This window comes from Etheostoma spectabile, chromosome 17 (assembly GCF_008692095.1).
Source record: "Etheostoma spectabile isolate EspeVRDwgs_2016 chromosome 17, UIUC_Espe_1.0, whole genome shotgun sequence".
NCBI lineage: Eukaryota > Metazoa > Chordata > Actinopteri > Perciformes > Percidae > Etheostoma > Etheostoma spectabile.
Genome location: NC_045749.1, coordinates 21153493 through 21168355, shown reverse-complemented (window position 1 = coordinate 21168355; position 14863 = coordinate 21153493). Strand labels below are relative to the sequence as shown.

At 41.8% G+C, this 14863-nt stretch overlaps 2 protein-coding genes across 2 annotated transcripts in view; both read left to right on the top strand.

The window, feature by feature from the left end:
• The first annotated feature begins 4998 nt into the window (after positions 1-4998).
• On the top strand, positions 4999-9462 carry LOC116705498 (fibrillin-2). The gene is made up of 5 exons (XM_032541698.1): positions 4999-5054; positions 5203-7284; positions 8465-8587; positions 8710-9354; positions 9437-9462. The coding sequence occupies exons 1-5, from the start codon at positions 5018-5020 to the stop codon at positions 9460-9462; spliced, it is 2913 nt and encodes a 970-aa protein (XP_032397589.1). The 5' UTR covers positions 4999-5017.
• Positions 9289-14863, top strand: part of si:ch73-105b23.6 (mucin-4) — a 30761-nt gene continuing 25186 nt past the window's right edge. Inside the window, exons 1-5 of the mRNA XM_032541697.1 lie at positions 9289-10708; positions 11268-11401; positions 11793-11960; positions 12294-12473; positions 14212-14803. Coding sequence (XP_032397588.1) covers positions 9463-10708; positions 11268-11401; positions 11793-11960; positions 12294-12473; positions 14212-14803 — 2320 coding nt within the window. The 5' untranslated portion in view covers positions 9289-9462. The remainder of the gene's footprint in view (positions 10709-11267; positions 11402-11792; positions 11961-12293; positions 12474-14211; positions 14804-14863) is intronic.

The following is a 14863-nucleotide window of genomic DNA, read 5'->3' as shown; positions in this document are numbered from 1 at the left end:
TTGTACAGGTCCAAGTGATCAGAGACCTAAATCTTTACAACGGGCCATCAAACCAGTCTTTTCTTACAGTAGCTGCTGCCAAGGATTTATGACTCTCTTTGTCATATACCAGTATTGTATACAATAAATGACATTATTGCTGATTGGCAGGTCCACAGTGTCACTGTCTGAAAAGATCTTTTGATATCTTATATTAGATAGTAGAATTTGCCTAGGAATAATAGCAGAACTAGATCAAATGTTTAACAAAATACATGTTGGTTCCTATCTTATATTCATGCCATATGAATGGGATTTACCATACTGAACAAAGTACTTGTCAATTCATTTCCTATTCAGAGGATTGTCTGATGTAATGTAATTCTCTTATGATAATGCTTATGCTTTACTCCTAAAGGATCCGTATAAATATGATCTGCATATTTTTAACCTGCATCTTTTATACAAACTGATATATCCAAGAAATACAGAAAAAATTCTAACTGTAATATATCACTAATCCCTAATCCCTAATGAACAGGTGACTCAAAGTCATTTTGGTGTCTTGTCTTCTTAGGAGGACAAACAATCTCAGGGGACGTATTGTCCAAGAGCTGACACACAAGCTGGGGAACATGGGTGTTCCCCTTCCCAGAGGTTTAAGATGTCAGGGCCGTGCATGCTATGGTGTAATGGGCCATTGTCGCGAGGGTGGAGGAATCAAGTAAGGTGGAGGAGAAGTAAGCTGAAGAGGATATCCAGAGAAGGGGAGTTCACACTTTCTTCCCCACGAAAGAGTCAAGGACCACCAAGAGACGGGGAAATATGCGGTGAGTGCAAATCTTCTATTATTGGTGGGCGATGATTTTTTTAATGGCTCTTCATAGTTCGAGAGTTATCATTAATCCATTTCATGTGACCCTGATCCAGATTTCTTGACAAATGTTTTGATATTGTTGTTTTATGGTTAATTCTTAAAGCATAAAGTCTTCATTTGGATGCAAAGAAGGATTCATTAATATGAATATGGATCACTTCACAGTGAGTTTTGTCAGTATAACCGTAAAACAGCATTAACAATTTTAAGCTGAATTTCAAACCTGTGTAGTATTGTCTTACTGATGTAGTTTTGTTATTCAAAGTTATCATGTTATAGATATTATTTGAACCACATCACAAATAATAAATAATAATAAATGTGAAAAGTTGTTTAGTTATGTTAAAATTCCTACTATTTGTACTATATACTGAGGGATTGAGTTGTTTTGTACAAATAAGATAAATAATGGTCACAAAGGTTGGGTCAGGACCGAAAGAACGAGATCCAGGGTACAAGTGTCTGAAATGGGAAATGGGTTTCCTGGGGGCCTCCCTAGGGAGGTGTTCCGGGCACTTCCAGCTGGGAGGAGGCCCCGGGGAGGACCCAGGACTAGATGGAGGGATTATATCTCCAACCTGGCCTGGTAACGCCTCGGGACCCCCCAGTCAGAGCTGGTTAATGGGGCTCGGGGAAGGGATGTTTGGGGTCCCCTGCTGGAGCTATTCCCCCCCCCCCCCCAAGACCCTATACTGAATAAATGGACGAAGATGGATGGATGGATAATACAGTTAAATTAAACAATACAAAATGTATACATTAACAAAAATAATGAGTAAAAGTTATTTTATAAAGACACATTCCAGTCTGTGATTATCCATCAACATCCATTCCTTTAATTTTAGTCTAAATAATTCCTAATTTCTGCTTTTCTAACTCCAATATTATAAGTATAATTTCCTATAAATGAGGTTCATTGACCATAGATTCCAAAAATAACTGTAAAACTAAAGTTATAAATATAGGTTTGTGTTGAAAACATCCAAAAAGTGACAAACATTGAAAAGAAGCCTCAAAAGTGTTGAAAAAAGGGACAAAAACTCAAGAAAAAGTAATTAAAAAAAAAAAAAATGATTAAAAGCGACAAAAGTGTTAATTTTCAATTTTGATAGGAAGACAACACAAGGGTTAAAGAAAATGTTACAGCGCAGACTGGAAACTGAGTAAAACAACAAGCCTGGCTCTGTCCAAAGGTAACAAAATCCACCCAGCAGTATCTCTAAAGCTCACTAATTAACACATTATCCATTGCTTGTTTGATCTGTACATAATACCAAGCTAAACAATGAAATGGTTTTACGGAGGGTTATGTGCAGAACAATGTCTGAGTGTCTGAGTCTAGGGATTTCAACAAGGTACGTATTATTCTCGTAACCAAACAAGATGTAACATGCCAATTTGAAAGGTTGAGCGTTGCTGGTAGGCAACTAAATAAAAAAATGATAGATCTTTTTAACAGAGCCATTAGCTGTATTAACGTACACTACCGGTCAAAAGTTTGGAGTCACTTAGAAATTTCCATTGCACTCCATTATAGACAGAATACCAGCTGAGTCAATTGCATTGTTTTTTAACCAGGGCAGCAACTTTCAGATTACATTATGTGCTGACATAATTGCAAAATCCTACTCCAATCTCCAATCCAGTTAGTTTTTTTAAAATGATATCAGATTAGTGAACAGAATGTGCCTTTGGAACGTTGGATGAATGGTTGCTGACAAGAAGCAATGTAGATATTGGATTAAATATCAGCCACCCACTCAGATCAGCTGGTATTCTGTCTATAATGGAGTGGTATGGACATTTTTGAGTGACCCCAAACTTCTGACCGGTAGTGTATATTCTCCAACTACTTTACACTCACAGGTAGGGAATCAATAATCGGTTGGTTCAGTTTAGTGAACAAAGCTGAGAGATGACTAGAAATACTTAACCCTTGTGTTGTCCTCAGGTCAAACTGACCCATTTTCCTATATCAGTGTTCTTTCTAACTACCCAAAACAACATGATTGATTCCACCCAACGCTCTTTGGCAAGTACACATCTCTCTTTCATTAATTTTGGGGCGTCTTATTCAATTTTATAGCATTTGAAAAACAAATTAAAGTGGTTTTGAAATAGTATTGAGTAAAAGTTGACATATTCCAGTATCCATCAACTAATTATCCATTCCTTTAATTTTAGTCTAAATAATTCCTAATTTCTGCTTTTGTAACTCAAACATTAGGTATAATTTCCTATAAAAGAGGTTTATTGACCATAGATTCAAAAAATAACTGTAAAACTAAAATTAAGAAGTTAGTGTTACGTAGTGTTAAACATCCCAAAAAAGTGACAAACATTGAAAAAAAGCATTAAAAGTGTTGAAAAAGGGGACAAAATGTAAGAAAATCCTTTAAAACATTGATAAAAAGCATCAACAAAAGTGTTAATTTTCAATGTTTGTCACTTTTTTTTACGTTTAACATGACGTAACACTAACTTATTAACTTTAGTTTTACAGTTATTTTTGAGATTTATGGTCAATAAACCTCATTTATAGGAAATTATACCTAATGTTTGAGTTAGAAAAGCAGAAATTAGGAATTATTTAGTCAAAAATTAAAGGAATGGATGTTGGTGGAGAATCACAGACTGGAATATGTCAACTTTTACTCAATACTATTTCAAAACCACTTTTTTAAATGCTATAAAATTGAATAAGACACCCCACTTGCCAAAGAGCGTTGTGTGGAATCAATCATGTTATTTTGGGGAATTAAAAAGAACATTGATATAGGACAACGTGTTAAACGGGTTAAAAAAGATTGGCATTCCTGGTGCACTATAAGGTCCCAAACGGTAACCCTTTCCTCATGTTTCAGATGTTTTTCAGAAGGCTACAAGTGTTGCTGATAGTGATAGACATCATGGCAGCTGTCCTAGTTGGAGTCCCTCAGGGAGTTACAGTAGACCGTTCTGCATTTATGTAATGGGACTCTACCTCAGTACTGTCACCTTCCATCCAGAGCTTTCACATAAGACACAGACAATGGCCTACATGTCCTGGGGGGAATATTGACATTTAGATGGTAACCTAATCACAACAAACCGGATTGTTGTCAGTATTCTCAGAATTAACTCAACCATTTCATCAAGCCATTGCCTATAAAACTGGGTGACTGATAGACCTGCATAGCACATTGTGGAAAAAAACTAATTTTAAACCACATCATGCTCAGTTGAGACAAAACGCTGTGAACACAACCTCATTTCTTCTCAGAGGATACTGTAGTAGCAAGGAATGTCTGGCAAATATTTAGACTTCTGAACAATGGGTGTCCCAATTTACATTGTCCACTAAATTGGGACATTCAAGCATGATGAACCCATGCTGGCTGCAGTGATTTTTAGTGGCAGTTTAGTGACTTATTGGACTTTTGTATCATTTTGTCATCATTTTGGATTTAGAAAATCTGAGTTATTTGATGGCCTTTTTGGTAAAAGGTTTCGAAACTATGGGATATAATAAATCTTTCGGAAATAACAGTTTATTGACAGTTTTACAGACTGTGTTCATGGAGCCTCGATCATATTGACAGTGAATGATACATAATCAGTATTTCATGAATGACAAAAATGGAAAACACTTAAATTGAGAACAATATTATCTGCATCTGCAAACTTTACGTGGTATGAATGATGTGTGAACTTGGATAAGTCAAAGCAGAATGCCAGTAAGTTAACTCTTTGGGGGGTTGAGCCAGGATAAGATGGTAGGTTTACATGCGTTACACAAACTGTAACAATAGTTACTCGACCATTGTTCAGTGGGAGGAAAGTAGGCTGTGGTGGGACATACTGTACTTTGCATTTAGGTCGAATCCATACGTTACTTGCAATTTCAACAACAGTTGGATGACATTTCAGACTTCAGGTGATGCACAGAAACATAATCCATAGAACTGAAGCCCCTGCCTGTGGTTTACAATGACATGCTGTTACATGCAAAGTGAGCAAAAACCATCTCTCCTTACCTTCACAGGGATTAAATGTCTTCTCTCTTCTTCACCCATATCTTAGTAAGATACCATCCCAAGTATGGAGACTGCCCACTATGTTTCTGACTAACGGACATTGATTTCTTTTCTTTGCCCACACAGGTTTCCACTCCGCTGGCTGATGAGTCTACTTGCAGGGCTGGAATACTGCACTGCAGGTATCTTACCTTCACTTGAACTATGTTTGCTGTTTTTACCCAAACTCACAGACAGTAGACACAAAATGTGCGCCCTAAACATATTTCTAAAAATTGAACACATAATCAAATTCCTCAAGCTCCTCTCTTTTCCTCTTTTTCTTTCCAGTTGCCGGCCAGAGTGACTGCGAGGCGGCAGGCCTCAAGTGCCACCCTCAGGCTGAGTGTCTGAAAGTTCGAAACATCTTCACCTGTGTGTGCCGCATGGGCTACGAGGGTGATGGTCTGCTGTGTGAAGACATCAATGAATGTCTCAGTGGCCTTCAAGGCTGTCACTCACAGGCCAACTGCATCAACAACCTGGGCAGCTACAGCTGCGTCTGCATCGCTGGGTATGTCGGAGATGGCACCAACTGTCAGGATGTCGACGAGTGCCAAAAAGACAACGGGGGTTGCAGTGCCAATGCCCTGTGTACTAACGTTGCGGGTGGGCGCCAGTGTCAGTGTAAAGCCGGCTTCACCGGCAACGGCTTACAGTGTGAAGACGTTAACGAATGCAGTAACCAAAGGATCTGCCATTGGAACGCAACCTGCACCAACAACCCTGGGTCCTACGTGTGTACCTGTAATGCTGGCTATAAGGGCAACGGAAACTACCTGTGTCTTGACATAGATGAATGTACAGAGACTCCTCGTGTGTGTTCCACGTCACTGGGCTACAAAGGCTGTATCAATCTGCCCGGCAACTACCGCTGCACGTGCAACACTGGCTTTGAAAATAACGGGCAGAGCTGTGTGGACATCAATGAATGTGCAAGCAACATCTGCAGTTCATACGCGGACTGCGTTAACACCATGGGGTCCTACCAGTGTACCTGCAGGAGTGGTTTCGAGGGAAATGGATTGAAGTGCATGGACAAAAATGAATGCAGTGAAAAAAATCAATGCGACCCCAGGGCGGCTTGTATCAACAGGCTGGGGAGTTACGAGTGCTACTGTTTGGGAGGTTTTACAGGAGACGGTCGACTGTGTGAAGACATTGATGAGTGCGCAACGCCCAACATCTGCCCTTCTACCAGTACCTGCGTCAACAGTGCTGGGTCATATTACTGCGACTGCGGCAGAGGCTTCATCTTGAACAACTCCAAGTGCCATGACCAGGATGAGTGCGCGGAAGGCCGCTGCAGCCCGTACGCAACCTGCACAAATTCACCTGGCTCCTTCTCTTGTCGGTGTACTGCAGGGTTCACGGGAGATGGCGTCACTTGTGTGGATGTGGACGAGTGCTCGCTGGCTAAGCAGTGCCACTCCAATGCCCTTTGTGTCAACCTCCCTGGCTCCTACAATTGCACCTGTCAGGTGGGTTATTCTGGAGACGGGGTGATCCGGTGCAGCGATGTGAACGAGTGTCTGGCGGATAATGGAGGTTGCAGAAACAAAGCGACATGTGTCAACAACCAGGGTTCCTTTTCTTGCCTTTGCCAGCCTGGCTTCATCTTGGTAAATCGGACTCTTTGTCAAGATATAAATGAGTGTAAGGAATCAAACAATCCATGTAGAGTGAATGAAAACTGCGTGAACACGGACGGGTCGTACGAGTGCTCCTGCCAAGGCGGTTACTACCGCCCTGCCAGCAACATGGTCTGCATTGACATAGACGAGTGTCAAGACAACCCGTGCCATGTCAATGCCACATGCCTCAACACCATTGGCTCCCACACGTGCACCTGTAAGCGAGGTTTTTTAGGAAATGGCATCCAGTGTAGAGATATAGATGAGTGTTCTGTGGACAATACATGCCACCCACGGGCACTGTGCACCAACATCATGGGGGACTTTTTTTGCGCATGTCAGCAGGGTTTCAAAGGGGATGGCTTCTCCTGTCAGGATATCGACGAGTGCACCCTCGCTAACAACGTTTGCCCACCCTTCTCAAAGTGTATCAACTCCCCTGGTGCTCATGTCTGTTCATGTTTGAATGGCACAGTGGCCTTTAATGGCACCTGTGTGCAACCCAGTCCGCTGTGTAAGCCTGCCTGCCACTTTCACGGCCTGTGCCACCAATCGCCTGCTGGATACCAGTGCGTGTGTGACCTGGGTTACGTGGGTGACGGGCTGGCTTGCTCTGATATAGATGAGTGCCAGAGGGCAAACATTTGTTCTCAAAAGGAAACGGAGTGTATGAATATCCCAGGATCGTTTTCCTGTGTCTGCAGAAAAGGCTACACACTCAATGGAACACAGTGCGTTGGTAAGACAGTTCTTTATATTGTTATTTTCAAATAAATGTATAAAGCGTGATTAACTTAGCCTGGTTCCAGACATCTGCATCGCTGTCCACATCTGTGAAATGTCATAATTTATATTAATCAATCATGAACACAATACCAGGCTGAATGAAGGGAAACAAAAATCTGATTCTTATACTAAAATTAACTGGCCCTATTTAAAAGAGCAGTTCATGTAAAAATTGCGACTGATCTTTTCTCTAGAAGCCATTATCCTTCATTGTTTTCTCTTTTCCAATACATATCAAACAAAAAGCAGACAATAAATACAAACCTAAGACATTTTTAAGGAATTTGTGAGGCAAATAAGAAAAGTGCAGCTTTCTGTCATATTAGGACGTTCAACCTAATCCTAGTAACAGTTAGTGTAAATCCCCATTTTAGTTTTGAAGGAAAAGTAAGTGTAGGGCTAGCAAATAGACACATTTAAAACTATTGCATTAAAAGTCACAGAATTCATAAATGAGATCTAACTTTTTTGTATTTAAATCTTTTTTTTTTAAACACAATCTTCAAACAACAACTGGACAAAAACTGCACATTTTGTTTGCATCTGGAAAAAAAAGAATTAATAATAATAATTTCTGTTATTGGACAGTTCATTTAGATGCTTTTGTCCAATGCAACTTACCGTACAATAACTTCATTACAACTTCATAACATTCAAATTATGAAAGAGCTAGATTAAAAATTAAAAGTGAATCCGTTTTAAACAAATAATAATAAGAACAATGCAAAGAGAAAGTAGAAGAGACATAAGTAAGTGTTGTTAAGATGTAGTCTGAATAGATTTTTTTTTAAACAATGCTACACTTAAGTTTAGAAGGAAAGAGATAACATTCATTTCAGAATAGGGAGTGACATACCACCCCCTTCTCCTGCATCTAAGTCAGAGGAGTTTCCACACATTTATACACATAATAACTCTACTCCTTATTTTAAAATACTGATTTATAATTTTCTTTTTAGCCACTTTACTAAGCCATTTGCTTTACCTCACTTCAAAATTAAAGTTGATCTGTAAAATCTGGCTTTTACAACACCCAAAATGACTGATTTGTCCTCAGAAGGGATTCTGATAAGCTACATTATCTCCCTCTCTTTCTCCCTACCCCCCTCATTATTTGTCCATCCCCTTTTTAGATGTGGACGAGTGTAAGATGGGGCAGCATGACTGCAGTGAGTTTGCCCAGTGTGTCAACACAAAGGGCAACTATTCCTGCTCCTGTCTCAGCGGCTTCACAGGCAATGGGAAGAACTGCTCTGGTAAGTATCAGTTCCTCATTATAAAACATCAATTACACTTCTTTTGCCCCCATAAGTGCACTCACCTTCAACACGTTTTGGGACTGTTTCCCTGATACTGTCCCATTTTGGATAAATTATAGACTTTGATGAGTGCCAAATCCAAAATGGAGGCTGCCATCCAGTTGCCAGCTGCACTAACACACCTGGATCTTTCCACTGTTCCTGCCCACCTGGCACGGTGGGCAATGGCTTTGCCTGCCAGGATGTGAATGAATGCGAGCAGAACTCCACCCTGCTACACAACTGCAGCGCCCAGGCTTTGTGCCGCAACACAAACGGGTCCTACATCTGCCGGTGCCAGAAGGGATACCAGGGTGATGGCTTTGTTTGTGAGGATGTGGATGAGTGCCAGCTGGCCTCAACCTGTGGCAGGAACACGACATGCAACAACACCCCTGGTTCCTACACGTGTTTGTGTATCTTGGGCCTGGTATACGACGGGGGCACATGTGTGAGTGAAGACACATGCCGAAATGCTAGTGGCATTTGCCACCCATTTGCAAAGTGCCACCCATACCAGGGTTCCTTCTACTGCCGGTGTAAAGATGGTTATAAAGGAAGTGGCACCAAATGCGTGGATGTGGATGAATGCAACCAATCACAAGATCGAGTCTGCCCGGCCTTCTCGTACTGCTTCAACACGAATGGCTCCTACATCTGTAACTGCTGGGAAGGGTTTCAGGACAATGGGACACATTGTCAGGACATGGACGAATGTGTGACGGGTAACTTCACCTGCCCTGACAACAGTACTTGTACTAACACAAAGGGGAGCTACAAATGTGCCTGTGACCCAGGATTCTCAAGCAACCGCTCCCGGTGTTTGGATGTAGATGAGTGCTCCTTTCGGCTTCATCCAGTGCCCTAAATTCTCCAACTGTCTAAACACAGTTGGATCTTTTGTCTGTAAGTGCTGGGAAGGTTACCAAGGCAACAACACTGCCTGTGAGGATATCAACGAGTGCCTAGACAACTCTACCTGCCCTGAGCATAGCACGTGCATCAACACCAACGGAAGCCACCTGTGTGTTTGTGACGCCGGATTTTCCAGCGTGGGGGACGTGTGCGTGGACATCGATGAATGCAGACGTGACGTGGAGCTGGGGAAGCTTTGCACCAATGGCAAATGTATGAATGCTATTGGCTCATATTACTGTGAATGCAGGAAAGGTTTCTGGAGTAATGGGACAAAGTGCATGGATGTTGATGAATGCTCAGATTTCCACAACTCTTCAGTGTGTCAGCGTCATTCAACATGCGTCAACCTCATTGGGTCTTACCGTTGCCCCTGTAACGAGGGGTTTATTCTAAATGGGACAGAGTGTCATGATGTGGATGAGTGTAGTGACCCCGGTGGAACCCCTTGCCCAGAGCACTCCTTATGTAACAATAGAGCAGGGTCTTTCTTCTGTCTGTGTTCTCTTGGCTACAAACCCACTAGCGTTGGCTGCGAGGATATCGACGAATGCAAGGACAACACCACCTGCCGCTTTGACCAGGTGTGCACCAACCTGCCCGGAGCATACAACTGCTCTTGCCCGTCGGGGTATCACGAGGAGAAACAAGCGTGCGTCGACAACAATGAATGTGAGAATTCACCGTGCCACCCCTCGGCTAGGTGCTGGAACACCCCGGGCTCCTTTTCATGCCACTGCGCTCTAGGCTTCGCTGGAAATGGCTCCTGGTGCAAAGACGTGGACGAGTGTGTCGCCCTGACCAAACCGTGCCACCCTCTAGCTCGCTGCTACAACACCCCAGGGTCATTTGCATGCAAGTGTATGGCTGGCTTTGTGAGTATCGGGCCACTGTGTGTAGACTTTGATGAGTGCCAACAGGCTAACAGGCAGTGTCACCCTGCTGCCACGTGCTCCAACCATGCAGGAGGCTTCACATGCTCTTGCAGTCAGGGCTGGATTACTTCCAAAGACAATGGTCGTGGAAAAGGAGGATGTGTAGACTTGGATGAGTGTGTGTCACCCACGGCATGTCCTGGGCAAACATCCTGCACCAACCTGCCAGGGTCTTACAACTGTTCCTGTCCCCAAAACAGCACAGTGTGCAGAATGATGACTCAGAAGGGTCGGTTTTGCCTACGTTCATCAAGTGTTCAATTTTTGGTCATTATTACTCATTTTAATAGTGAAAACCTGCAGGCGTTCTTGAAATGTCACATCATTGTTGTCAGGTAAAAGCTTTCAACCCCAAAAAATGTCATTATGTAATGAATTTAAAAAAAAAATAGCAATGATTTTAGGTAGAAAACTGCATTTTGGGGTTTATCCATTTGTAGGTAACGTAAAAATGGTACACTTCATCAAAACATAAAAACTGGTTTTGAAGGGTTGTGTAAAGCTAGTAAAACATTTAATTAGGGCTAATCGAAAGGCAACCAACCTAACCTAATCAAACTAAATTTTAGAATTGGTGTTCCATCCTATTCAGTTCCTCTGCTGCCTCGCTGAGTGACAAGTTACTGTAAGAAAGTTGCATTTTACAAAGTCAGCAAAGCTAGCATCCTTACCTCTATCCACAATTTTTCATCCATGTTGTCAAATCCATCACCGTCATGCATTAGCTGAATACTTTGGTTGATTTTTAGTTTGGCCGCTGATTAACTGTTTTTGTGCTCCCCCAATAGAGAGCAGCCTTTACCCCTTTGGAGCAGAAGTCGGTGATAAAGGAGTAAACATGGACACAGAAGATGGGAATTCCCCATACATCACGCCACCAATGGGTTTCCTTTTTATGGGAAAATTGTACGACAGGGTTTATGTAAGTTCCTAAGTGTATTTATCTACAACCAGTGGCGGTTGTAGACCATTTTAAATGGGAGGGGCAGGCTGGGGCAACATGTAATCTAAGGTACCAAATGTATTAAACTGTTAAATACCACCACCCCCATAGGTTAGGTTCTCCACAAGACTACCTATACACTCATACAGTAATAATACACTCATTCATTGTTAATGTACATTTTATTTATCACTGATCATACACAATTAATGTCCAAAAGTGTCCGCCACAGTTTTAGGCACAATAGTAAGTGGGCAAGGAGAAAGATACATGTTGCTAATAACTTTAATATTAGCCATAGAGTTAGGATTTTATAACAGAAGATGATATCTGTCTAATATCATATCTGTATCTCCCTTTGGTTTCTCAGTTTTCAGACAATGGCCTTGTCCACTTTCAATCTGTTGCTGAGAATGAGCAGTACCTGCTCCCTTCTCCGTCAGCCAGCGGTTTCCCCGACAACATAAATGCGACCCTGTTAGCTGCGTTCTGGGATGATGCCGACCTCACCCAGGGGGATGGGCGGCTGCTCTATCAGGTTAGAAGTCATCAGGGGTCATGACCTGGCTGGGGTTAAGATTAAGATTAAGACTTACTTTATTGATCCTGCAAGGGTAAATGACATTTTCCCTCTGTCGTTAGTTATTACACACATGTACATGCACTAATGGAGAGATGTCAGAGTGAGGATAAATGAGATAAAATGAGACTGGTGTTTGTTTTATGATCAGTTGAAATAATTAATTAAAGACTAAACAGCTTTGCTTTTTCTTTGATCAGATGCCATTTTACAAATCAAGCTGCCGTGTAATATCTCAGGATTTTGCAACTTTTGCTTTATATTACTTCTTTTCTTTCTCGAATCTTTCAGGAATACCACAGGCTTGACATGTCAGACGTCTACTCCCAGGTGGTGTTTAACCGGACGGCAGACGATGTGACAAAGTTTGAGGAGGGGCGAGGCAAGCCCGCCTTCACCCCGGCCTGGATCCTCAAGATCACCTGGGACCGCGTGATGCCCGTCTCCTTCCAGAAGGTCAACTTCTCAGAGGTAGAGAGATTCAAATCCAATAAGTTCTTACTTTCTTTTGTTCTTTTTTTTCTTTTCTTACCAAAAATGATGATGATAAATTTCATATTGAAAGAAATGCCTAACAGGCATATGTTTTGCACTGGCTTAGATGTTCTAAAATCACAGTACAGTTGCAGGTTCAGGTTTCTGTACAACTAATTAATTAATTTGTTATTATTTTCTCCCTAACTAATTTATTTGTACAATCTTGTTACATAGTATTAAGCTTTAAATTGGAAGGAAAAAAGTAGTTCAATATGCATGTCCTGCATGGCATAATTCACATTCCCAGTCCCATGCTGTGTTATAAAACACACCATTAGAATATAAAAAAGATCACTTTATTATTGTAGTGGCAATCTGTCCACAAATAATGCCACTGGATGATCTGAAGCCCTTTCCAACTCTTGCTGGTGCAAATAATGAGGTCCGCCGTCGTTGTACCGTTAATCTTTTATTGTCCAATAATTTTAGATAAAAGGATATACAATAAGAGTGATTAAAAGCAGAGAACGACAAGATCTAAAAACATTACTCTCACACAGCTGAGGTTGAAAAACTGTGTGGCTTCCCGGATCCAGATACCCCATCCACCTCAACCTGTGATTCCCTTTCTAATCTCCAATTAGCACCCACACACAGGTGCACAGGTGACATAACAAACAAACCATTCACTCAGACCTACCCCACACACACACACACTTCCCACATAACAAACGTATATAGCCAAATTGGCCATTACAATTATAATTTGAAACTCTTTCTGACTAAAGCTCTACCTATCCCTTACATCTCGATGTAGCAGAGTCAAAGGTGTGATGGAGCAGGCGGTGTGACTGTTTGCTTGCATGCGTGTCCTACTTTATGTGCTATTGTTATGTGCAATGTGAACCCTTTAACCGTCAGCTCAAAGTCAGCAGAAATTCATAATTCCTGAAACATATTTAGTTTAACTTTGGTGCCACCTTGGGGCTGTATACCTACAGGGCTTGAATGCAAAGTAAAGGGATATCTGCTGTCTATTGTTTGTCTTCTTGAAAATACTGTACATTTTTCATTGCTTATGAAGTCATGTTGTTCTTGAATGGTGTGAACTGATTTACCAGTCAGTGATACAATGATTGTTTAACCCTCATGTTGTCCTCATGTTGTCCTATATCAGTGTTCTTTTTAATTCCCCAAAATAACTTGATTGATTCCACACAACGCTCCTTGGCAAGTACAAATCTCTACTTTCATTAACTTTGGGGTGTCTTATCCAATTTTATAGCATTTGAAAATAAAATTGAAGTGGTTTTGAAATAGTATTGAGTAAAAGTTGACATATTCCAATCACCCAGTCCTTTAATCTTAGTCAAAATAATTCCTCATTTCTGCTTTTCTAACTCAAACATTAGGTATGATTTCTTATAAATGAGGTTTATTGAACATATATTCCAAAAATAACTGTAAAACGTCCCAAAAAGTTAGTGTTAGTGTTGAAAACGTCAAAAGAAGTGACAAAAGTGTTGAAAAATGGGACAAAAACCTAAGAAAAAGTTAAAAACATTGATAAAAAAACGCCTCAACAAAATTTTCAGGAAGACAACACAAGGGTTAAAATTAGACATTTAGACCCATAATTCATTAAGATACGTGTCTGGCAAAAAATAAATACACTGGGTTTATGTGGGCTTTTGGACTTGATGCCTAAACACTTCTGATTTGTCATTTTCAGACCAACACTTTCCAGTGTGTCCTGACCACCGATGGAGCGCGCTCCTTTGCCCTCCTGAAATACGGGGACATGCTTTGGGGTCCTGGCCAGAGAAAGTACCACGACGCTCTCATCGGCTACACCGATGGAAAGTCCTCCCACAAGGAGCCCACTGTACCCCCAGAAAACCTTTTTGGGCCAGGCGGCCGATACAGGCCCCAGCAGGTGAAAGGGGTCATGGGAAAGTTGGGCCAGCTGGTGTATGATTTGACAGCGTCGGCGGGGTCGGCCGTGGATTTCGGTGCGAAGTGCCAGGCGTGGGCGATGAAGGAGCCCGACCCTGCTGCGTGGACAAAGGAGCTGTCTTCGTGTCCCTGCACCCGCGCCCAGGCTCTGGAGGACCTGTCCTTCATGCAGGATTCCACTGACGCGGGGCCGAGGGTGAAGACGCTGAGGGGTCAGCGGTGGGGGGGCGCAGGGGGACATGTCTTCCAGTCCGTCCTGTCCAGCAGACAGGGTTCAGGGAAGAGATGTGTGTATGACCCAGATGGTCCGCTGCTGGCTGGGTACAATGAGCGCTACTTCTCCGGAAACAGCATACAAAAACATATTGGTAGTATGATTTTTAATTTGTATCATAAAAAAACTTTAAAAAATAAAAACAGATAAAACA